This window comes from Diabrotica virgifera, chromosome 3 (genome assembly GCF_917563875.1).
Source record: "Diabrotica virgifera virgifera chromosome 3, PGI_DIABVI_V3a".
Lineage (NCBI taxonomy): Eukaryota > Metazoa > Arthropoda > Insecta > Coleoptera > Chrysomelidae > Diabrotica > Diabrotica virgifera.
Window position 1 is genome coordinate 213,129,238 of NC_065445.1, and position 27,371 is coordinate 213,156,608.

Below are 27,371 nucleotides of genomic sequence, written 5' to 3' on the forward strand. Positions count from 1 at the left end.
CTCGGAAAATATGGACCGCACGAAAAAAATTATAATAAACGAAATTATATAAAATCACATTTTAAACAATTCCAGTTTATATATTTTTTGTCGAAAAGTTGAAAATGGCGGAGATATTGAGCAAAAACGGTTCTCGTTTAAAATCAAGATGGCGGCTAACGCAACGGTCAAATTCAGTCGAGATTTTAAATTTTTACTTCTATTGACCCCCCCTAAAGATTAAAAAAATAAAATTTGGGGCAGCTCCTAATGCACGGTCAAATGGTATCCCGACTGGGCTACTAGGGAAGTGGACGAGGCGCGCAAGGTCGGAACGGCAACGCACCGCGCATGCTCGTGACAACAAGTATTTTCATACGGCTAAAGGTACCAATAACCCGTATCAAAACTCAAATCACGGTCGGCAATTTTTGCAAACGATTATCCGTTTCGAGCCTGCACTATATTGCAAACGTGGATTATACAACAAAACAAATTAATATTCAATGTAAATAAATAGAACGAAAACAGGGCCCTGATTCTAAATCAAATTTCGACACTAAACAAGTCGCTTTCAATATGGCGACGGTTGAAATGCGATTGTGCGAGCCTTGTGGATTTTAGTTGAACTAACGAAGTGACGTCATGAAATAGCGACTATCGAAATTAATAGCGACTTTAAAAAGGGTGTTGATATTATAATTTCGACTGTCGAAATTATTTGACACGGAGATGAATGATTGGCCAAAAGCGAGGTTAGGTTTAGTTTAGATGTGTTTTGTTTATTTCTTGCAAGGAAAACTAAAGCAAAAGGTATTATAATATAGCTGGGTTTAATTGAAATTTGCTTGTTTTGAGGAATTAGATAGAATAGTATTAAATTAGAAATATAATAACTGAGAATGTCCACAACATGAATCATCAACTCAATGAAAGATGTAAGGTAATAATCTGGGAAAATTAGTAAAAAACAAGAAAAATTAATTACCAGCTATTTTATTGGTGGACATGCTGAAATCAAATCTTAAGACTTCCTATATTAGTAATATAGCTGTGCAAAGTCCACAGAAAGTGTGCTATTTTGTTTATAAACAAATTAGTGCTCCGAAATCTTTTTTTATTATTGCTCTATAACTCCGAAAATTTTAACTTTAAACCAAAACACTCACATAAAAATTGACAGTAATTCTGCACATTGATAATTTATTCCAATTTCCTTCGACGGAAATTTTCCTCGGAAAATTCGGGTTTTCCAAACAAAATCTTTAATTTTCAACTAAAATTTGAGGGAAGTAATTATTTATCAATAATTAAATAATTTGGTGACAGTGACATAAATCTTTTTTGTTATAAGTGTCTTGAAGATATGAAAATTTGTATGTACAAAGAGGACCGGAATTAAAAGGTATCTAATGGTTCAAAGATTAAAATCCTGTTGTTTATAACTCTGTCGCAAATGCCGGTCAAATTTGACCGGTTATACCTGGAATCACTCCTCGCAATTCAATTTGTTTTTCTTCGTAAAGGACACAGAAGCCGTGCCCTTTTCAACAGCGTTAACTTAATTTAATTAAATCTAATATTTTCTGAGGGGTTCTATTTGTTTATAAGCCAAAAAATTGTTTCTTTATAACATTCCTGAGACCGCTCAAATGGTCCAATTTCAATCCTGTAAGGAACGTTGAATAGGTATAGTGCTTTTTTATACGAAAATCATAGTTATTCTGGTGTATCATAATCTTTCTGGTTATTATTTCGACCGAAATTTTTTAATTAACATTTTAATTATTGCTAAACTATTGGTTAGATTGTCGCCGGTCTCCTGATATACAGAGAGGGGCTAAATTATGGAATAAATTCATTTTCTCTAAAATGGACGATTTTAGAGAAAAATCCCGAAACAGGTCGATTTTTATTTTTAAATTAAATTTCTTGGCATATATTTCAAACTAGTGACGTCATCCATCCGAGCGTGATGACGTAATCGATTATTTTTTTTAAATAGGAATAGGGGTTCGTGTTGTAGCTCATTTACAAAGGCGTTCAATTATCTATTCAGTATTATAAACATTAATATCATTATTTATACAGGGAGGCCAAAAAAATTTTTGAATTAAATTAATTGACGCAAGAAGAAGAATGCATGTAATTTATTTAACTCAAAATACATTCTATTGCTGTCAGAAAATAGAAAAAAATGTTTATTTTGCAAATAAACATTGCTTTTAGCTTAAATTAAATGTTCAAACTGCCAATAGGTAGGAGGGAGGCTGTTTGTGATTTAATTTAAGCGAAAAGAAATGCTTATTTGTGAAATAAACCTTTTCTTCTATTTTCTGACAGCAGTACAATGTATTTTGAGTTAAATAAATTACATACATTCTTTTTGCGCCAATTAATTTAATTCAAAATATTTTTTTGGCAACCCTGTATAAATACCTAATGATAATAATGTTTATATTACTGAATAGAGAATTGAACGCCCTTTCAAATGACCTACCACACGACCCCTATTCCCATTAACAAAATTATCGATTACGTCATCACGCTCAGATGGATGACGTCACTAGTAAGAAATATATGCCAAAAAATTGTAATTTAAAAATAAAAATCGACCTCTTTCGGGATTTTGCTCCAAAATCGTCCGTTTTAAAGAAATGAATTTATTCCATAATTTAGCCCCTCTGTATAATCTACTATAATAAATCTTTCATGTCATCAATTATTTAATTATTGATAAATAATTAGGTACTTCCCTAAAATTTTAATTGAAAATTGCAGATTTTTTGGGAAAACTCGGATTTTCTGAGTAAAATTTTTGTTGAAGGAAATCGGAAAAAAAATAACTGTGCAGAACTAAATTACGGTGAATTTTTATTTGAGTGTTTTTGGCTCAAAGGAAAAATTTTAGGAGTTACAGACCACTAATTGAAAAATAAAGAAGATTTAGAAGTGCTAATTTGTTTATAAATAAAATAACACACTTTCTGCGGACTTGTCATACCCCATATTACTAATAAAGTAACGCATAATTTCGTTATTTCGTAAAGTGGTTACTTTAAGGAAAATTCCCGAAACACGTCGATTTTTATTTTTAAATTACGGTTTTTTGGCATATATATCATACTAGTGAAGTCATCCATCTGGGCGTGATGACGTAATCGATGATTTTTTTAAATGAGAATAGGGGTCATATGATAGCTCATTTAAAAGGGTATTCAATTCTCTATCCAAGAATATAAACATTAACATAATTATTTATACAGTGTGTTCAAAAAACATTTTTTAATTAAAATAAGTGAGACAAAAAGAAGAATATAATGTAATTATTTAATTCAAAATACATTTTACTACTGTCAGTAAACAGAAAAAAAATTTATTTGACAAATAAACATTGATTTTCGCTTAAACGAAATGTTCAAACTGCCAAGCGACAGGTGGGTGGCAGCTTTAACATTGAATTTAAGCAAAAAACAATATTTATTTCTCAAATAAACATTTTTTTCCTGTTTTCTGACAACAGTAAAACGTATTTTGAATTAAATAAATTACGTACATTCTTCTTTTTGTTTCAATTATTTTAATTAAAAAAATGTTTTTTGAACACCTTGTATAAATAATTAGGTAAATGTTTATATTAGTGAATAGAGAATTGAATACCCTTTCAAATGAGCTATCACATGACCATTCTCATTTAAAAAAATCATCGATTACGTCATCGCGCCCAGATGGATGACGTCACTAGTATGATATATATGCCAAAAAATCTGAATCTAAAAATAAAAATCGACCCGTTTCAGGATTTTTCATTAATGTCGCTGGTTTACGAAATAATGAATTTATGCGTTACTTTATGGACGCACTGTATATCCAATCTTAAGATTCGATTTTAGCAATAAAATAGCTGGTAAATAATTTTTCCCAAAAATGGCATTTTTTCGATAATTTTCCCAGACTATCAACAAGTTCCAATAAACGGGAGCGCCAACCCAAATTCTGAGAAGTCTCAACATGATAAGATTAATATCCCCAGTTGTAACTAATATCGAAATGAATAAGAATCGCTATATCTGCGGCTGTCATGGCGGTGTCGAAATGAAATTGCGACTGTCGAAATGAATTAGAATCAGGGCCCAGGAATTAAAAAATAGTCTTATGTTAAAGTAAAAAATAAAAACAGTAAATATAATAAAACAAATACTTATAGTAAAGAATAAAAACAAATATGAAGTGTCATCACCACAACTGTCAAATAAATGTTACCAATTTATGCCAAAATGTCACCTTCGTTCGATTACAGTTACAGTGTGTTCCGAACAAATGTGCTTCATAAAAACGCTTTATAATCCATTTATACAAATTAAATGAAACATAATATTATTGTGTATTTATTTAAGTTAACATTAATAGAAATCTTCAAATATTATTTCTACTCGTATATAATAAAATATGTCTAGTGGCTGTAATTCCAGTGTACTCGGCAAAATGATTATAAAAAAGAACACACCTACCGCCTAAATATTTCGTGTTGGTATCATGTGACGTCACGGGCTATGACGCGGATGACGTGCAACGGTAAGTATATTAGACGGTGTATACTTTTGCAGTTGTGCAGTTTTGTTTTTAGGTCTATTTTTAGTGCCCGTTAAGCAACCATCTCTCGTAGAACTGAAATTTAAAAATTACTTTACTAATCAGATATTTTGACACATTATTTACGGCTATATTCTCTTATATTGCAGTCAATGAGAGCAAGAACAGGTTATTACCTCCGAACTCTATCCTACTGCATGGATTTTAATAAAATTTTAGGAATAGCCTGAAAATATCTCCTTATTAAAAGTCTACCCTATGCCGATGTGTGCTTTTGTCTTGGGCGCGGTTCCCACCCCTTCTCGGGGGTGGAAAATTTTTTGGTTAAACAACTACGGAAGTTGCTAGAGAACCTAATTCTAAGCAATAACTGTTCTATAATTTTTTTTCGAAAACTCAATACTTTTTGAGATATTCGTGGTTGAAAATTTCATTGAAATATATCTCCTTTTCAAACGGTTTTTTGCGAATACCTTAAAAACAATGCATCTAACTAAAAAAAATATATAAAACATTTTTGTAGCTCATAAAAAAACAAAGAGATTCGTTCCTTCTTAAATATTCTAGTTATAACACAAAAAGAGATATGGTAGGTAAAAAGAGTTTGTTTTTTTGGTGCATGCTCAAATCAGTGTATTCAACTTGAAATAACAGAGAAACGGTCGATTTTAGGTGTATAATTCTACCAATACCTTTTATTGTGCTTGAAAAGTCCTTTCAAATAAGCAATATTACATGTCGATTACATTCAAACTAAGCGAGATATGCTGCAAAAAATTGATGACTAATTAATTTTAAGAAAAAAATTGGGAAGTATATTTAACCCCTCATCCACAAGAATTTAAATGCATCGTTTTCCTTCTACAATACATTTTACTACAGCGTTATTTTTATGTTCAAAAAGTTGAGCGGGTTTAAAATGAATGGTTTTTGAAAAAAATAAGATCAAATTATAGAGCGCATATTTAAATTTTCTTAAAAATCTTCCTTTTTCTCCATGTAACTTGAAAATGATAAGAGATACTGTTATAAAAAATAAAATCAAAATGTTTGTCTAGAAGAAACCTAAATTTTTGTATAGCATCTTTTTTTTTGACATCTCTTATCATTTTCGAGGTACATGGAGAAATACGAAGATTTTTAAGAAAATTTAAAAATGCGTTCAATACTTTGATCTTATTTTTTAAAAACCATTCATTTTAAACCCGCCCAACTTTTTGAACATAAAAAGAACACTATAGTAAAATGTATTGTAGAAGGAAAACGATGCATTTAAATTCTTGTGGATGAGGGGTTAAATATACTTCTCATTTTTTCCTTAAAATACGTTAATCATCAAATTTTTTACAGTTTATCTCGCATAGTTTGAATGTAATCGACTTTTAATATTGCTTATTTTAAAGGTCTTTTCAAGCACAACAAAAGTTATTGGTAGCATTATACACCTAAAATCGACCGTTTCTCTGTTATTTCAAGTTAAATATGTTACCGTTGAAACCCGATTTCAGTTAAAACCCGAATTTACTAGGAAAAACTAGTTTTAACTAAGTGCTTTAGACAATTCTAGTTTTAACTAGTCAAAACTAGATTTGACTGCTAAATTCAGTTAGAACTAGAAATCGCGAACGGATTTCATTTAGAGTAGTTTATATGCGATTCTCTTGTGATTGCATATAGATCAAATCTACCTGACAGCGACTATTCATTTCTGAATGCAATATAGGTTTGGACACAAGACCTCTTACGTTTTGTTTTTATATTTTTACTCTTCTTCCGTTGGCAGGTTTCACACATTGGTATAAAAGTATTGATCATATCAATAAAAAGTTATATTTGCTTATTTCCTGGCGGTTTCAGTCTTCAACCTATCCCGATTTCCATGAAAAATAGCAACATCAATCAACTTCAATTATGCTAAAAATATTTTCGACAGGTACATAATATTTGATGGGATCAATTTTATTTTTGAAGCTAACTTTTTTATTTCGCCAACTTCAACAATTCTAAATCATTTTAGTCTTTGGTTTTGTAATGGTGTTTTCTTGGCAGACAGTTCCGCATCTTGTACTTCGACCATTAATTTATTATATATGCTTTTGGTCACAACATTGTAGTGACTTGCTTTCTTCTTTGTCTCTTCCATTTGTAAAATCATTTCCAAACAACTTCTTTTCACGTTCTTATATCTCTGCTCTCCAAAAAACTACTTTGAACTAGTATTAATCTACTCTAAATGAAATCCGTTCGGGATTTCTAGTTTTAACTGAATGTAGCAGTTAAATCTAGTTTTGACTAGGTAAAACTAGAATTGTCTAAAGCGCTTAGTTAAAACTAGTTTTCCCTAGTAAATTCGGGTTTTAACTGAAATCGGGTTTTAACGGTAACAAATACACTGATTTGAGCATGCACCAAGAAAACAAGTTTTTTCACTTACCATATCTCTTTTTGTGTTATAACTAGAAGATTCATGAAGGAAAGAATCTGTTTGTTATTTTATAAGCTACAAAAATGTTTTATATGGTTTTTTAGTTAGATTCATAGTTTTTAAGGTATTCGCAAAAAACCTTTGAAAAGGTGTTATGTTTCAATGAAAATGGCCAATTTTCAACCAGGAATAATTCAAAAAGTATTGAGTTTTCGAAAAAAAATTATATAACAGTTTTTGCTTAGTATTAGGTTCCGTAGTTATTTTAGCAAAAAATTTTCCACCCCCGAGAAGGGGTGGGAACCGCCCTAAAGACAAAAGCACACATCGGCATAGGGTAGACTTTGTTTCTTGGGCTATTCCCTACTTACTGTGAAAATATCACGTAAATCGATATAGTAGGATGGAATTCGGAGCCACATACCCTCATTGACTGCCCTATATAATGTAGTAGATCTACTTCTGGTAGTGCTTATGCATTTCGTATGTTGACGACCCTCATGTCAATCTGTACTTTGCACACTGCTGCTCTGAAAATATCTGTTGTTGTTGTGTTGAACCACGTACATAGATTTTTAGGCCAGGAAATCATTCGCCTTCGTGGTTCTCGCTTCCTTCTACTTTCCCCTGTAAAATTAGTTGCAGCAGTCCATATCTCTCTCAGTTTCGGTCATGATGTGACCGAGGTATTCAATTTTGGCTGATTTTATTGAGGTTAACAGACCTTTCTCTTTTTGTATTCTTAATAAAACATCCTGATTAGTAACGTGCTCGGCATACGATATCTTCAGAATTCGACGATAAATCCACATTTCGAAAGCCTCAATGTTCTTGCAGGTGGCAGATGTCTCTGAGGGTCCACGACTTAACTCCGTACAACAGTATAGAAAAGATATAACATTGTAGTAACCTGATTTTTATAGGTATTGATAAATCATGACATCTGAATATTTTAGTCATTTTTTGAAATCCAGATCTTGCTTTCTCTAGCCTACATTTGATTTCTAAAGAATCGTTCCAATTTTCATTGACGTTGTAGTACATAATATAGTGGATATTCCGTTATAATTCACTCCTATTATTTCGACAACTCATATAGTCCATAATCAATGAGAGCAATTGAAGCATGATTTTATACTCGTCTCTGAAAAAATTATCGTTTTTACGTAAAAATATTATAAAGCTATTTGAAGATCTAAACGGTATATGATAGTACGGGATCCGAATATAGGTCGATCTGTACCCATCTGCTTGCCGGATGAAACATTTTTTTTTATTAAATTTCATACATAGACAGATATTTCTAGCATAGGTTGCCTATCAAAATCGTGTCATAGCTATCCTTAGGGGGGAGGCCGTAGGGGTCGATTCCAATATTTCAAGCACATTTTTGTTTAAAGTATGATAGAATTATTTTATTTTTAAATTAAATAGGCATATTAAGTACAATTCATAGATTATTCAAGAAAAAATCAAGGAAAAATATTGAAAAATAAGCCAACGGTGGAAAATTTTTAAAGACACCTCAAAAACAATGAATTTTGCGGTGGACATAAGAACTCATCATTGGATCATGGTAAACAAAAAATTCAAAAAGATTTTATTAGCTTATGAGTTTTTCGAGGTAACGCTCTCGAGTTTTTTAGTTTTATCGAATTTTGACTTTTCGATATCACTCAGAAATTAAAACAACGAATTTTTTTGCAAAAAGGGTGAAAATCAACATATTTATTATTGTTAAACAAAAAATAAGCATAAAACAAGAAATATCTCGACAGAGTTACCTCAAGGAATGTCTAAAGAAAATATATACAAAATTCCTGGTGGGTTGGTCAAGTAGATTTAAATTACAATGTCTACAGCCTTTGAAAAAAGCAGTTTTGAGAAAAAGTATTGTCAACTTTTATTTTCAATTTTTTTTTGTCTGTCAAATCGTAAAGTGATGCACACCGGAATATGTTCTTCCACATCGGAATATGTGTTGCCCAAAATCGGTCTTGGTCTTGCAGTCTTGGTCGTGTTCTTGCGTTTTAGCAAGACCAAGACCAAGACCGCCTTATTTTAGCAAGACCAAGACCAAGACTGACCGTGCAAGACTTGAGCAAGAACAAGACTAAGCTTGCGAGACTCTTGCGTCTTGCAGTTTGAGTGTCGTTTTATGGAATAATACAGGGTGTAACAAAAATACAGGACATAAATTTAATCACATATTCTGGGACCAAAAATAGTTCGATTGAACCTAACTTACCTTAGTACAAATGTGCACATAAAACAAGTTACAGCCCTTTGAAGTTACAAAATGAAAATCGATTTTTTCCAATATACAGGTCGAGTCATGAGAAACTGTACATACTTCTACCTCGTATAGAGGCCCCTATGGGGAATAACAAATGACCATTAAAAAGTGTCTGCTCCCATTGTTTAATAATATACAGAGCGAATTTCACATTTTGACAGAAATTTGTATTCGTCATAATTTTTGAACGGTCAGATCGATGTGTCTCTTATTTTGGTCAATCGTTACACTATTACCACCTAATCAACTGATTTATTCAAACTAGAAAAAAATCAGGTCCGGCTTCAAAAAAATTAGTTCGTTTGGGTCTTAGAAAAAATTTCACCCTGTATACGCTTTTTGAAAACTATAATATGAATTTTACAAATTAGACAAATAGGCAATTAAAATGACATATTTATTTTTTTCCCCACACGATTACTTAATTTTTTATAAAAAAATCAAATTTGAGTATGGATTAAACGTTTGGTAAAGTGAACCATAAATTAAAAAAAAATAACTTTTATTACAAAAATTAATTTTTTTTGAACAAATATTTAACTTATGTTACCACCCAATCAACTGATTTATACAAACCAGAAAAAATCAGGCCCGGATTTAAAAAAATTGTTCGTTTCGGTCTTAAAAAAAATTTCACCCTGTATACGCTTTTTGAAAACTCTAATATGAATTTTACAAATTAGACAAATAGGCAATTAAAATGGTATATTTATTTTTTCCCCACACGATTACTTAATTTTTTATAAAAAATTAAATTTGACTATGAATAATTAAAAGTTTGGTAAAGTGAACAATATTTACTAGAAACCAGATTTAAAAAAATTAACTTTTATTACAAAAATTAATTTTTTTTTGAACAAATATTTAATTTATGTTACCACCCAATCAACTGATTTAATCAAACTAGAAAAAAATCAGGCCCGGATTTAAAAAATTAGTTCGTTTTGGTCTTAGAAAAAATTTTACCCTGTATACGCTTTTTGAAAACTGTAGTATGAATTTTACAAATTAGACAAATAGGCAATTAAAATGGCGTACTTATTTTTTCCCCACACGATTACTTAATTTTTTATTAAAAAATCAAATTTGTCAAAGTCGGAATTTTGCCTTAAAAATAAAAAAAATTAAACAACGTTTTTCTCAAAATTAAAAGCTTAACCATTTTTTTCTACACCACGTCTAGATCTAAAACCCATAACACTTCTCTTTGGACTTTATAGTTTAACATAGACGTGATCAAATAGATAAATCTTAAATTTTTTCACTTAATTTTTGCGATTTAACTTTGCAATTCACGAATCTGCACCTTTTATTTTTAAAAATTCATAACTTTTATGAGAAGAAGACGGAAAGTCTACAACAATTTTCATATTCACAATGGTAAGAGATATATGCTGTAAAATTTCAGAAAAAAAATATTAAAATGGAACAGAGTTGTAGCGAGTTAAACCGTGATTTCATTTTTTTTCAGTTTTAGGATAAATTCCGATTTTGACAAATTTGATTTTTTAATAAAAAATTAAGTAATCATGTGGAGAAAAAAATAAATATGCCATTTTAATTGCCTATTTGTCTAATTTGTAAAATTCATATTGAGTTTTCAGAAAGAGTATAAAGGGTGAAATTTTTTCTAAGACCAAAACGAACTAATTTGTTAAATCCGGGCCTGATTTTTTTCTAATTTGTATAAATCAGTTGATTGGGTGGTAACATTAGTTAAATATTTGATCAAAAAAAATTAATTTTTGTAATAAAAGTTAATTTTTTAAAATCTATGGTTCACTTTACCAAACTTTTAATTATTCAGTGTCAAATTTGATTTTTTTATAAAAATTAAGTAATCGTGTGGGGAAAAAAATAAATATGCCATTTTAATTGCCTATTTGTCTTATTTGTAAAATTCATATTAGAGTTTTCAAAAAGCGTATACAGGGTGAAATTTTTTCTAAGACCCAAACGAACTAATTTTTTGAATCCGGGCCTGATTTTTTTCTAGTTTGTATAAATCAGTTGATTGGGTGGTAACATAAATTAAATATTTCTTCAAAAAAAAATTAATTTTTGCAATAAAAGTTTTTTTTTTTTAATCTATGGTTCACTTTACCAAACTTTTAATTCATACTCAAATTTGATTTTTTTATAAAAAATTAAGTAATCGTGTGGGGAAAAAAATAAATATGTCATTTTAATTGTCTATTTGTCTAATTTGTAAAATTCATATTACTGTTTTCAAAAATCGTATACAGGGTTAAATTATTTCTAAGACCCAAACGAACTAATTTTTTTGAAGCCGGACCTGATTTTTTTCTAGTTTGAATAAATCAGTTGATTAGGTGGTACTAGTGTAACGATTGACCAAAATAAGAGACACATCGATCTGACCGTTCAAAAATTATGACAAATACAAATTTCTGTTAAAATGCGAAACTCGCCCTGTATATCATTAAAGAATGCGAGCAGACACTTTTTAATGGTCATTTGTTATTCCCTATAGGAGCCTCTACACGAGGTAGGAGTATGTACAGTTCCCCATGACTCACCCTGTATCGAAAACTATTGGAGATTTTTTAATTGAAAATGAACATGTGGCATTCTTATGGCAGTAGTATCTGAAGAAAAAATTATAGTGAAATTTAGACACCCCATAAAAATTTTATGGGGGTTTGGTTCGTTTAAACTTTTGTGTACGTTTCAATTTGATTATTATTGTAGTACCATTAGTTAAACATAATGCTTTAAAAACTTCTTTGCCTCTTGGTACTTTTTCGAAGAGTCAGTATTTGTCGAGATATTTTGCATATTATTTGTCAAATCCACCACATATTTGTATATGGCTAAGTACGATTATGGAGACTTGATAATAATAGGAAAATTTATTTATGATTTACATTTTTAGGTATATTTTGAACCATATTAAAAAAGAAGTCACATCTCGATAAAATGTGCCTTATCGAAAGAATACAAAGAAGCAAAAAAGTTTTAAAAACACTGTGTTTAACTAATGGTGTCGCAGTAATAGTTTAATTGGAACGTACACAACCATTTGGGAGGTTTAAAGGAACAAAACCCCCATAAAATCTATACGTAAACATATTAGAAAAGAAGCCGCAACTCTATAAAAACTGCCTTGTCGAAAAAATACTAAGAACCAAAAAAGTTTTAAAAACATTGAATTTAACTAATAGTCTCACGATAATAATTTAATTGGAACGTACACAAAAGTTTGGGTGGGTTCAAGGGAACAAAACCCCCATAACATTTTTATGGGGTGCACAAATTTCACTATAATTTTTCTTTAAGATATTCCTGCCGTAAAAATGCCACATGTCCATTTTCAATAAAAAATCTCTAATAGTTTTCGATATATATATTGGAAAAAATCGATTTTCATTTTGTAACTTCAAAGGGCTGTAACTTTTTTTATGTGCATATTTGTACTAAGGTAAGTTAGGTTTATTCGAACTATTGTTGGTCTTAGAATAGGTGAGTTAATTTATGACCTGTATTTTTGTTACACCCTGTATATTAGTTCGGGTATATGCTTAGAGACTATGAGACACAAAACAATATGTAACAAAAATTTGGAAAATTGGATTTATCCGCATTATGAACAATACGATGAATATACATACCGAATTAAAAATGTAAACACTTAGTTAGATACGTACTCAGAGGTCATAATAAATTATTATACAATGTAAAAATAAAATATTTCATTCTTTCCTAATATCAGACGACGCCTTCGCTCCGAAATTAATTACAATTGAGTAATTGTCTAGATTTTGAGAATAGCCGTAAAACGAACTTAAGGTTCCGCGAAACGGAATAGGAATAGCCGAACTGAACCGACCACAGGACTTGTGCGTAGTCGGTTGAGTTCGGCTATTCCTATTCCGTTCCGCGGAACCTTAAGTTCGTTTTACGGCTACTGCTAGTGTAAATTTGTCGCCCGTGGAGCCTTAGTCTTAAGCTATCAGCAACTCTTTCACCTTCATTTTGCGGTTTTCCATAATAATTTTCACCGTTTTTTCTGTCTACCGAAATGTATAGAAAATTCATTAGAGTCGCTATCTCATGGTTAGGTCCGGGATTTAATGACCGACATAAATACGTAATTTATAAAAAATACTTTTTCAAAAAAAAGTAAAATTACTACATATATTGCTAATAGACTAGGAGCCGGTATAGGTGAAATTTGCTAATCATTTTAGGCACGATAAGAGCCTATAACTTAAATCATCATCATCAATGGTGCTACAGCCCTATGAAAGAGCCTCGACCTTCCCAAGTCTATTACGCCAGTCAGTCCTATCCATTGCCAACCGTTGCCAGTTTGCTGCGCCTATTTTTCTCCATCCTCATCTACACCATCTTTCCATCTAAGTTTTGGCCTACCCCTATTTCTACTTCCCACAGGTTGTGACATAAGGATTCTTCTAGGAGGGTTGTTATGCTGTGATCTTGCTAGATGTCCTGCATATCTTAGTCGTCCTATTCTTATAAGAGATACTACGTCTTTTCCACCAAATATATGTTTATATCTGTGGTATACCTCGTAGTTGTATCTCCTCCTCCAAATACCATTTTCACAGATGCCACCGAATATGCCTCTCAGGATCCTTCGTTCAAATATAAGCAGAAGGTTTTCATCTGCCTTGGAGATGGTCCATGTCTCCGATCCATATGTCAACACTGGTTGTATAAGGGTTTTGTATATGGTTATTTTTGTTTTTTGGCTTAAGTTTCTGCTTCTCATATGTCTACTCAGTCCAAAATAGCATTTGTTCGTTAGGATTATCCTTCGCTTGATTTCTTCTGTCATGACGTTTTCCTTGGTGATCAGGGAGCCTAAGTATGTGAATTTGTCCACCACTTCAAAGGTAGAGTTATCAACAGAGAATTGGTGACCGATGTTTATGGCTCTATTGTTGGGTGTTGATGCCAACCATCTTAGTTTTCTCCTCGTTTACTGTCAGGCCCATATTTTTTGAGGCATTTGAGAAGGTGGTATACATTTCTTCTAGTTTGCGTGTTGTGCGGGCAACTAGGTCCACGTCATCGGCATATGCCAATGAACGGAAAACACATAATAGTCAAAACGCTACCCTTGAATAAGTTTAGAGCTATCTAAGGCTAATACTCCACGGGCGACAAATTTACGGTAGCAGTAGCCGTAAAACGAACTTAAGGTTCCGCGAAACGGAATAGGAATAGCCGAACTGAACCGACCACAGGACTTGTGCGTAGTCGGTTGAGTTCGGCTATTCCTATTCCGTTCCGCGCAACCTTAAGTTCGTTTTACGGCTACTGCTAGTGTAAATTTGTCGCCCGTGGAGCCTTAGCCTTAAGCTATCAGCAACTCTTTCACCTTCATTTTGCGGTTTTCCATAATAATTTTCACCGTTTTTTCTGTCTACCGAAATGTATAGAAAATTCATTAGAGTCGCCATCTCATGGTTAGGTCCGGGATTTAATGACCGACATTTATAAAAAAATTTATATCCGTAATTTATAAAAAATACGTTTTCAAAAAAAAAGTAAAATTACTACATATATTGCTAATAGACTAGGAGCCGGTATAGGTGAAATTTGCTAATCATTTTAGGCACGATAAGAGCCTATAACTTAAATAGTAGAACCTAAAAGAAAACGTATGCACATTGTGCCGTCACTTTTTAGTGGCACATGCGTCGACAGTGGCGCATCAAACTTTCCATTTATGGACGGGATAAATAAATTAAAATGTACCCTCCCTCACTCCCAGAATTAATTTTTTTAGAATACATCCTCAAATCATTATATTTATTCTGATAGTCATAATTACTTTTTAATCCCATTATTTCGTTCTAGAATCGCTGGAATATATTCAGTGTTAAAATTTCAAACGAATCGGTCGTGTATCGAGTGAGTTAAATTATACAGGTTTTTTATAGTCATTAATGGACAATAATAATATGGATAACGATATACCTCCTGAACCACCAGATCGAGGAAAAAATGTAAAATTCAACAACGAAGGCGAGATTATGGAAACGGAATTGGAAACACCCGGATTAGGTAGTATTCAGAAAAATACGCAGGTAACGGAAAATCATGATAAAAATAAATATTCAGAGGCTTCGGTAAGTCAAAATAATATTTCTAATCAAAATACAGTAATATCAAAAAGATTTAATTTTACAAATAACAGTCAGTTAGGTGAGGTAAATACCACTCCGAGCGTAAATAATAGTCAGGTAATTAAGAACGCAAACAAAAACTTGTATACTGCAACTGATAATGGACCTTATTATGTCTATATTGAAAATAGTCTAGGCAACATTGGAAAATTTTATCGGATTGGGACAGCAAAAATTATAAATAATTCGGTTCCGGAGATTCAAAATAATATTAAACAAATAACCGTTATAGGTAGAAATAAAGTTAAGGTAGAACTAAATTCGGGAGCAAGTGCAAATAAATTAATATTGTCAGAAAATTTAGCTATTAAAAATTATAATGCGTATTTACCAAATTTTCTTATTCAAAAAAAGGGCGTAATTAAGTTGGTAGATAAAGATTTAGATACAAAAGAATTGAAATCATTAATTAAACCAAGATACGGATATAATTTTGATGTTATAGACGTCAAAAGAATAAATAGAAAGGTTATAAATTCAGAAGGAAATGCAGATTTTGTACCTACATCTACCATAATTGTTACATTTAAAGGACAAATAGTGCCACATCAGGTAGTTATAGAAAAATTAGTGTACGAAGTAGAAACGTATCAACCGAGATTAATTCAATGTTTGAAATGTTTACGGTACGGACACGTTAGTTTTCAGTGTAGAGGAACAGACAGGTGTAGGTTTTGTGCTGGAGAACATGAGAGTTTAAAATGTTTAGATAAAGAGTCAGTAAAATGCATATTATGTAACGGGAATCATTCCGCAACAGATATAAGGGCTGAGTGTCCAGAAAGAGAAAAACAAAAGAGTATTAAAAATATAATGAACGTAGAAAAAATATCTTATTATGAGGCTAAAACAAAATATCAAAAAAATTTCTCATCGGCAGTAAAAAATAGTCAAACATCGAATCATTATACAATAACAAAACGTAGAAGAACAGAAAGTGTTAATTCGATAACAAACGACACGGCAACGCTTGAACAACGTAAAGAAATACTAAGTAAACCGAAACCACAATCACAAACAGTCTATAGTAATTTTCATAATGTACCACAGTATCATAATATTTCATCTAATTTACAAATAAATAAAAAAAATGTGTGTGATAATATTTTGGAATGCTTTACAACTATTCTCAATAATTTAAATCAATCTTTAGAAGCAAATACATTGTTAGTTTTAAAAAATAGTATAGAGAAAATTCTTACTAGAAATGGCTAATATAAATTTCCTACAATGGAATGGTAGATCAGTATTATCAAATAAAGGTACTTTAGAGAAATATCTTTTTGACAAGAATATATCTGTATGCTTTTTGTCAGAAACCTGGTTTAAACCAAACATAAATATTAAATTCACAGGGTATAACATTTTTCGAGAAGATAGAGGTGATGGATATGGAGGAGTGGCTGTACTGCTAAAAGGAGGTATAGGTTTTTCTCCAGCTCCAGCATTTCATAAAATCAATAATGTAATGTGCAAACAGGTAACCATTCACTTAAATTTAGGAAAAAAGATAAATATATACTCTATTTATGTAAAACCAGGGTTATCTATATCTAAAAATGATTGGAAAAATTTTTTTAATAGTTTAAAAAAACCATTTTTAGTTGGTGGAGACTTTAATAGTCACAATATTGCTTGGGGTTGTAGTACTACGGATCGAGCGGGTAAAAATCTATTAGAAGCATGCGATGAGAGTGGCACTGTATATTTAAATACTGGTAAAGAAACGGTATTACCAAGGCCGGGATTTTTTAATAAATCAGCTATAGATATTACCTTTTGTACAACCGATATTGCTCATTTATTTGAATGGGATGTAGACGATACAACACTAGGCTCAGATCATTATGTAATTTGTATGAAAATGAATATAAACGTTAGTGTAAGTAATATAGATTGTAAAACTAATTGGAAAAAATGGAATGTTGATAAAGCAGATTGGGAGATTTTTTCCTACCATATGGAACAATATGCACAAACTCATAAAGGCAGTCACAGATATACAGATTTTATTACTAAACTAAATGAGGTCAATGCAATCAGTATACCAGAGAAGCGAAAATCGATTAATCCAAAATTTAATAAACATTGGTGGAATCAGGAATGTAGTAGGGCAGTCGAAGAACAAAAGGTAGCATTAAGACGGTACAAGAAAAAAGGAACAATGGAAAACTACATTAATTATAATAAATGTGTAGCCCAAACGAAAAAAATTATACAACAGAATAAAAAGAAAACGTGGAAAGAATTTTGCATGTCTTTAAACAGAAACACAGATATTAAAAATATTTGGGGACAGGTTAAAAAGCTAAAGAATGTGTACAAACCACCAATAAATTCAACAATAGAAGGGGAATGGACAACAACTTTCTTTAATAAAATTGCACCGCCAGGTCCGAGACAAAATATATTGTATCCAGTAAATACAGAAAGACACAGTCTAACTAAAAAATTTTCTATGGACGAATTAGAGTCATCCATTAAAACAACTAAAAATACAGCTCCTGGAATAGATAATATACACTATGTTATGCTAAATAAGTTAGGGATGGCTGCAAAGGAGATGATCTTGGCAATATACAATGATATATGGATAACTGAAAGTTACCCCTCTAGTTGGAAAGAATTCTTAGTTGTTCCTTTTCTGAAACCAGATCGAAGTCCTGAATCACCAGATTCATATAGAGGTATCTCTTTGGGATCTTGTATTGCTAAAACTTTTGAAAGAATGGTTAAAATCAGATTGGAGAAGTGGCTAGAACTTAATAAAAAAATGTCAATGACCCAATTCGGCTTCAGAAAAGGTTATTCTGGTACAGAAAATCTAAGTCATTTAATAACAGATATTAATTTATCCTTCACTAACAATAAATCAGTTACATCTCTATTTATAGATATTGAAAGTGCATACGATAATGTTAACCTCAACATATTGTATAATAAAATGATTGAAGTTGGATTACCAGAGTCTTTTAACACAAAAATAATCAAGTTGTATAGTAATAGAAAATTATATCTTCAAATCAACAACGAACGCTTAGGACCACAAATAGCTCAAGACGGATTACCACAAGGAGGAATATTAAGTCCAATTTTATACCTAATATATACATATGATTTGGAAAAATCGGTAACAGATACTAAAATATTACAATTTGCAGACGATTTGGTAATTTATAGTGACCAAAGAGAAATAAATACAGGTGTAGAAAAGGTAAAACAGAGCTACACTGCAATTAGAAATTGGGCGTTTAAAAATGGTATGTCCCTTTCAAATAAAAAAACACAAGCATGTATATTTACCAAACGTAGGAAAGGCATTCCAAAGGAAATAGAAGTAATAGATGGTATTAAATTTCCGGTTAAAAAATCAATAAAATATCTTGGGGTGATTTTGGATCAGAAACTCTTATGGAAGGAACATATAGAAAACACAGTTAAGAAAGCAGAAAGGGGAGTGAACGTGTTGAGAACCATTTCACATTCTAAATGGGGAGCAGATCCTAATATTTCCTTACTGATGTATAGATCCTATATTAGATCAATAATAGACTACGGATCTATTTTCTATGCAGATGCAGCAAATGTTCATCTACAAAAAATTGAAAATGTTGTCAATAAATGTTTAAGACTTTGCATAGGTGCTTTAAAATCTACTCCAATAAATAATCTACATGTGGAGTGCGCAGAGATGCCATTAAGGTTAAGAAGAAATAAACTGTGTAGTCAATTCTTAGTAAATTTAACACATAAAGAATCAGAAATAATTAATAAAATTCATTGGCTTTCGATAAATGATTTAATAAAAGGTTATTGGAAAAAAAAGAAATCTCCCTGTATTGCTGAATGTTATAGAGAACTGGCAGAATATAAAGAAACTTTACATACAACCCCAATTAATTTAAATTATATTTTTAATACAGTACAATTAAAAAATTTAAAAATAAACTTCCTAAGAGATTATTCCAATTACCCAACATGTATTAGAGATGTGATGTTTAAAGCTGATATTAAAGAACTATCATCAAATGCTTATCAAATCTACACCGATGCTTCCAAAAGTACTAAAGGAACAGCATGTGCAATATACGATCCTCAAACAAATGAGAGTAAGATGTTTAAATTAAACGCAAATAGTAGCATATACTCAGCTGAATTAATAGGCATATTAGAAGCCCTAAAATACTGCCAACATCTTCCAAACAAGAAAATTTATATTTTCTCTGACAGTAAAAGTGCTTTGCAAAAAATTAAGCACCTTCAATCTACATCTAAAATAAATTATATCATCTTAGAAATATTACAAAAAGTTGAAGAATTAAATAAAGATTTCAAAACAATACATCTAATATGGGTCAAAAGCCATTGTGGAATACTGGGCAACGAAACAGTTGATGTCTTAGCTAAAAGGGCCATACACGAAGGAGAAGGAACAAAATACAAATGTACAACAAATGAAATAAAAAAAGTTATTAACAACGTTTGGAAATCAAAATGGGAAGAAGATAATAAAAACAATCAAAAAGGCAAACATTACAAAGAAATTCAAGAAACGATTCCCAAAAAACCATGGTTTATAAAGGGGAATCTTTCCAAAAATGCAATAAGAAAAATTTGTCGTTTGAGGTTTAATCACGTACCGGTTCCCAAATTTCTATTTAAAATTCGTTTAAAAACCGATCCATATTGCAATTGTGGAGAAATAGGAGACGCAGAGCATCAAATATTAAATTGCTCTCTAATACAAGCTCAAGTGAAAATCTTTTTGGACAAAATTTATAAGTTAAAGGATGTCATACATCCAATTAATTTAAAATTCTTATTAAATCAAAGTAATAATCCACAACTGGTCATTTTATTATGTGAACATATTAAAAATATTAAACTGGAAATATGAGTAGCTATGGTTAACTATCTGTATTTAGAATTAGATAAATATTGTAAAAAAAAAAATGTAAAAACAATGTAATAAAAAAAAAACAGAAACCATTAAGAAGACGAATAACCTCCGCGAGGATGAATCGGGTTTTAGTCTTACCGTAATGGAAAAAAAAACAAAAAACAAAAAAAAATCAAAAAACAAAAAAAAACAAAAAAAAAAAAAAGAAAACAAAAAAAAAACAAAAAACAAAAAAAAAAGCAAAAAAAAAGAAAACAAAAAAAAACAAAAAACAAAAAAAAAAGCAAAAAAAAATATATATAACAAAAAAAAAATAAAAAAGATACAAAAAAAAGGAAAAAAAAATATAATTGAATAAAAAGATGAAAAATATAATGAAAACTAAAAGTAAAAAATGTGAATGTAAAATAATAATAATAATAATAATGGTATGATGATATTGTAATGTATACATAGGGAAGTAAAATAAACATAGAGTAGTTGAAATTAATGTAAAAATGAGCAAACTCGGTTAGATGGGCGAATGGACCCTAAGGTCCGCAGTCATACAAACCCAAGAAAAAAAAAAAAAAATCGCTGGAATATGAATGCCTAAATGATATCTTTTCTTTTCAGTATGCCACCCAAAAAAGCGCAAGAGCCGGAAAGAAAACCGCTTATCGGAAGAGTCGGTACCAACTTGAGGGTCGGTATAGTCGGAGTACCGAACGTCGGAAAATCTACATTCTTCAATGTGTTGACCAAGAGCTCAGCAGCTGCAGAGAACTTTCCCTTCTGTACCATAGATCCAAATGAAAATAAGTATTTTTTTTAATTCTTAATATAACTGAACAGTTAAACAGCACATAAAGAAAACAGTAGATATTAAAACAATGATTTTTCTGTTAAAAAAAAAAATAGTGTACTAATTTTTTTTTGAAACGTTTATTCAGCAATCTGTTAGTTATAAAAATTCTAACAATAAGCGTCTTTGGGGTTTGAAGTAAAAAAAAATTACGTTAGAGAGGTCAGTCCAATGACTGGACCTCTAATATGGAACAAACATGACATTCCGATAATTTAAATATGCTACATACAAACATACTAGGTCTGGATTCCGCGTATGAAAAAAAAGTTGATTAATAGCAAGCTGAAAATTTGTTAATAGCTTAAGGGTGTCTAGTCGGATCAACTTTGATATATGGGAACACTGGAACAGGGGCAGTTTTAATTGTGGAACAGGTTAAAAATTTGGAACGGTCACACCACGAAAACGGCACATTTATTTTGTCCGACAGAAGAGACTTAAACTCTCCGAACAGAGATTAAACTCTCATGCAAAAATCAGACTGCTATTTATCACCTGTCATAATTCCTGTCATTTGACATATTCTACATGTTCCACTCATTAAAACGCCCATTTGGTGATAAATAGCAGTCTGATTTTTGCATGAGAGTTTAATCTCCGTTCGAAGAGTTTAAGTCTGTTCTGTCGGACAAAATACATGTGCCGTTTTCGTGGTCTGACCGTTTCAAATTTTTAACCTGTTCCACAACTAAAACTTCCCCTGTTCCAGTGTTCCCATATATCAAAGTTTGTCCGACTAGACACCCTTAAGCTATTAACAAATTTTCAGCTTGCTATTAATCAACTTTTTTTTCATACGCGGGATCCAGACCTATACATTTTACATTTAAAAACAATACATATATCTAAAATATAAACACAATTACGGTGAGTTATAAAACTTATTTATAAATAAGGTCCAGTGGATTTTTACGTTTTAGTCTGTGAGTTTGTTGACTATTATCAAGCAAGTTTATTGCCAGGGCATTTGGATGGCTTTCTAGGCGTTTTATGTACCGAACACTGCACTGATCTATCACTTCACTGACCGTAGGTCCTTCTAGATCACAATAAATGTCTTTGTTTGACACCAACCATGGGGCGTCTGTTATAGAGCGTAACACTTTGGATTGTAATCTTTCCAGTATGGATATGTTGGATTTTGCTGCTGTACCCCATAGCTGGATCCCGTAGGTCCAGACCGGTTTGAGTATTGGATTGTATACAACAGTTTGTTACGTATAGACAACTTGTATCAACAGTTTGTTACGTATAGACAACTTGTATCAACAGTTTGTTACGTATAGACAACTTCGATGTTCTGCCCAGTATCCAATAATGTTTACGAAATTTTAAATTTAACTGTTGGTGCTTTTTCCATATATGTGTTCTCCATGTCAAAGTTTTGTCCAGGTGCATACCAAGGTATTTAACGCTTTCGGCTTGAGGAATTGCTTTGTTATTTATTTCTATATTAGGCGATATTTTGCGACATTTTGTAAATATGATATGTTGTGATTTTGATTCTGTGTACTAAAATGATCACAATTTTGTAAGAATTTTTTCTTCATGAACGTATTATTATTTAGTATACAATTTAATAGTCTTTATGAAACAAGATAGGCTTCAAAAATCTGTTTGAAGATTTTCCAACTGGTTTTGAATATAGGAAAAACTATTTTGTTTACCTATTGCATTAACGTATTGATGTATAAATATCTTATATGGACATAAACACGTAGAGCTTTTTTCCTATTAGACGTAGCATTTTTTGCTGCTATGTAGTATCAGGTTTGTTTTAACATTTGATTTAAAAATCATGATTTTGATGTTATGTACCTAATGTACAGTCGGAAAAATGAAAGAATACCCATGAACGAACATATAAAACACGCTGTATTTTCCTGTCACCGTGTCACAAAGAAAATTCATTCATTCAAATATCATGGGTATTCTTTCATTTTTCCTACTGTATGTTTCTATTATATGTTTATTTATTTATGATGAAAACTGCATTGATATCCAGGCCCAAATAAGTGAGGGTAACCAGTTATGGTGAAAGGGTTCCCCACGTTAAGACAGGCAAAATGTGTGACTTTTTTGAAATTTTTAAATCATTGCATCCCAGAAAAACTGACGTTGGTGGAAGGGGGGCAGCCGGTTAAAATTGCGATGAATCCTATTTCTTAATCACAGAATTAAAACAAGCTGAAAATGCGAGCATTATCATAACGAAAACTTTGTTTATTTACGTATTTTAATTCATAATACGGAAAATTGCTATTATGAAAAGTAGTTTAGAATTAATAATTATGTTTTAATGTGCAATTATATCATTCTAATTTAAATGTTATGAACTATAAAGGTAGTTTACACTTGATCGAAATTCATATTTTTTTAATACCTCGTATAAAATTTGATATTTGATGGTTGCATCATAAATCATAGAACATGAAGAGCTTTTTATGAAGAGTAACTTTTCTTCGTCAAATTAAAAATAAAAGTTATAAATTAAAATGTTGGTATCCATAATTTGAGAAAAACCTTCAAATATTTTTTTCCATTATTATTAGAAGGATATGTAATTGCACATATCAGACCATAATTTTTTATACCAAACAATATTATTTCATATACTGTCGGTTCGCTAAACTCAGACACAACTGATTTAGTCAATAATTTTGTCAGTTTGGCAAAAAAAAATGATTACTGATTAGTTAATAATCACTAAATAATTAGTACTAAAAAAGGGGTAGTTCCCTGGATTGGCTGTATACCTTATAGTTAAACAAACTGGAACATGAAGTAAAAACCACTTCTATGTAAAAGGTATATTTACTAAAAATTTTTAGAATCCCAATGGATTCAATAAAATGAGTTCATCAGAACGTTTTCAAACCTATCGGTCCATCATCAGTGATTTGAATACTTGCAAAATAGCCCCAGAACCAAACAATGGTTGTGATTATAAATAAATCTACATTATGTTGAAATAAATTTAAAATGGCTAAACGCCGATGTTAAAGGATTAAACCTCTGGGAACATGGTGAAACTCTACCCGAGGACCCAATCAACCATCTTCGGTCAACGATGACTACTAAGTAGTAGTACTTAGTAGTATCACTTAGTAGTCATCGTTGACCGAAGATGGTTGATTGGGTCCTCGGGTAGAGTTTCACCATGTTCCCAGAGGTTTAATCCTTTAACATCGGCGTTTAGCCATTTTAAATTTATTTCAACATAATGTAGATTTATTTATAATCACAACCATTGTTTGGTTCTGGGGCTATTTTGCAAGTATTCAAATCACTGATGATGGACCGATAGGTTTGAAAACGTTCTGATGAACTCATTTTATTGAATCCATTGGGATTCTAAAAATTTTTAGTAAATATACCTTTTACATAGAAGTGGTTTTTACTTCATGTTCCAGTTTGTTTAAATAATTAGTAATTTTGCCAATTTTGGCAAAATTCGCAAAAAACAAAAAAAATTACCTGCTAAAATCACTAGCCAGTTGTGTCGAGTATAGCGAACCGACTATATTTTAATTTCATAGCAAATGGAACAGTCCGTTTATCATAAAGGGGAGGCCGTATACTTGTATAAACCCTTTTAAAGCTGTTAATATATTATTGCTTTTAAAATATACTCAAATTGTATTTTTGAACATCTTATTTATTTTACTTAATAATTAAATTCACTATCAAATGTCATTGATGATTTATTAATACTTAATTTAAAATTTAGTTTGACATTCACGAAGTGTCAAACTCAAATGTAAATAACCTATGATTTGCTTAACAAATCGAGATTAAAAAACTAGCCTACTTAATAGCAACGATTTCTGCTGGACGTGTAGTGTGTCGGAAGAAAATAAAACGATTGTGACGTCGCATTTTAGACTTTGAGGTCGATTATCTCGAAGACGGTTAGAAATATCGAAATGCCGTTTTCAGATTCAGAAGAAAAAACTACATAAGAATCCATTGATAAATCTGATCTGAGTATTGCAGGAGCGGCAACGCAATAACACACACACTTTTGCAAATTTATAAACGAAACGTTTTCGTTGAAAATAATTCTAGTTGTGAGGACATTTGCTTATCTTAACGGGGGGTACCTTTTCACCGAGTGATTCCTGATAAGACTGATGAAACAAGTTGATGATCAAATGCACAAAGCAATGCATTAACAAGAGACAAATAAGTCAGCAAGAGACAAATAAGCCAGCAACGAAAATACAAGCCAATACCTTGAAAATCAGTACTTGGAAAGTCCCAAACTGCTAATATAAAATAGACCAGAGCGCATCTGTAAAAATATTAGTGCATTTGGATGTTGAGAGGTGTCTCATATTTTATTGCAGAAATTGCTTGAAAATAGCTCATTTAATAATAGTTGAGTTATCCTCCCATTCAAAAAAGTCCGGAACATTGTTTAAATAATCAAAAGGTCAAAAAATGAAGGAAAAATTCGATTTTTTTATTCGTTTCTTGATTATAACTGTAAAAGTATTCATTTCCGAGAAAAGTTGCTCTAATATAAAAGTTGCATAATTAAATTTCCTACAATATAGGATTAGTTTAAAATTTTAAAAATTGTCACCCTCGTTGCAAAATAGCAATAATTGCGAAAAAACCATAAAAAACAAGTATTCGCATTTTACGTTTTTTAACCATTTATGCTACATTTAGGACCTATATATTTTACCCAGATAAACTGTATGACATAATAAACCAATACCGTCAATTTCATTAAGATCGGTTTAATGGATTTTGCAAAATAAATTTTGCAATCCATCTTTCGCAAAAAAAATTCATTTTTTTCAAAATGTTACAGGACTTAACATAAAGCAGACAGCAAGTTGAATTTTTTTACATATAGAAGAATACTGTACCTTTTATTTGCAATTTGCAAAATTAAAATCGGTTAACTACCACGGTGTCAGAAATTTTTTTAAATAAACATTAATTTTTGGTGCTACGCGCAGGACGGCGGATACATTTGCTCTGATTGGGCATTCCAATAACCGTTGATAATGATTGATAAATTTTAATTTTTAGTAAATTTCGATATAAATAAATAAATTTGTTTATTGCAAAATAAAAACACATACTCTCTCCTTTGAAATAACACTTTTTTTAGCAAAAACTTTCTTTGTTCATATATTTTAACTTAGAGAATAAAAGTTTATCATTTTTAAACATATTCAATTGTTTAAACAATATTTTACAAACAATAATCAAATTAGTTGTAGATTTTTGTGGAATTAAAATATGAACATACAACAAAATATAGAGTAAGAAAATAATATATTAGATAAAGATTGGAAGAAATTTTAATGGAATTCAACTTGTGTGAATCGAACACCGCTGTCCTGCGCGTAGCACCAAAAATTAATGTTTATTTAAAAAAATTCCTGACGCCGTAGTAGTAGTTAACCGATTTTAATTTTTCAAATTGCAAATGAAAGGCACAGTATTCTTCTATATGTAAACAAAATTTCAACTTGCTATCTGCTTTATTTTCAGTCCTGCAATATTTTGAAAAAATGAATTTTTTTGCAAAAGCTGGATTGCAAAATGTATTAAACCGATCTTAATGAAATTTATAGTATTGTTTTATTATATCATAAAGTTTTTCTGGGTAAAATATGATGGTCCTAAGTGTAGCGTAAATGGTTAAAAAACGTAAAATGCGAATACTTGTTTTTATGGTTTTTTTTCGCAATTATTGCTATTTTGCAACGAGTGTGACAATTTTTAAAATTTTTAACCAATCTTATATTGTAGGAAATTTAATTACGCAACTTTTATGTCGGTGCAATTCTGCTCGAAAGTGAATATTTTTAAAGTTATAATAAAAAAACAATGAAAAAAATCAAATTTTTCCTTAATTTTTTGACGTTTTGATTATTTAAACAATGTTCCGAACTTTTTTGAGTGGGAGGATAACTCAATTATTATTATATGAGTTATTTCCAAACAATTTCTGCAAAAAAATTTCAGTCATCTCTCAACGTCCATCTCAAAACAGATGCGCCCTGGACTAAAGGATTATATAGAATATAGACATTGTGGAGTGTAGTGAAATGAGTTGGCCACAAAATGCAAGGTCGAAGTCGATTACAATATTTTCTTCTCTGAAATAATAGTGGGAAAAAGTTTCG

The 27,371-nt window shown here is 31.0% G+C and overlaps 1 protein-coding gene across 1 annotated transcript in view; it reads left to right on the top strand.

The window, feature by feature from the left end:
- The window catches only part of LOC114328845 (obg-like ATPase 1), a 286,804-nt gene that overhangs the window by 19,639 nt on the left and 239,794 nt on the right, over positions 1 to 27,371 (top strand). Inside the window, exon 2 of the mRNA XM_050645847.1 lies at positions 20,988 to 21,173. Within this exon, the coding sequence (XP_050501804.1) occupies positions 20,989 to 21,173 (185 nt within the window). The 5' untranslated portion in view covers position 20,988. The remainder of the gene's footprint in view (positions 1 to 20,987; positions 21,174 to 27,371) is intronic.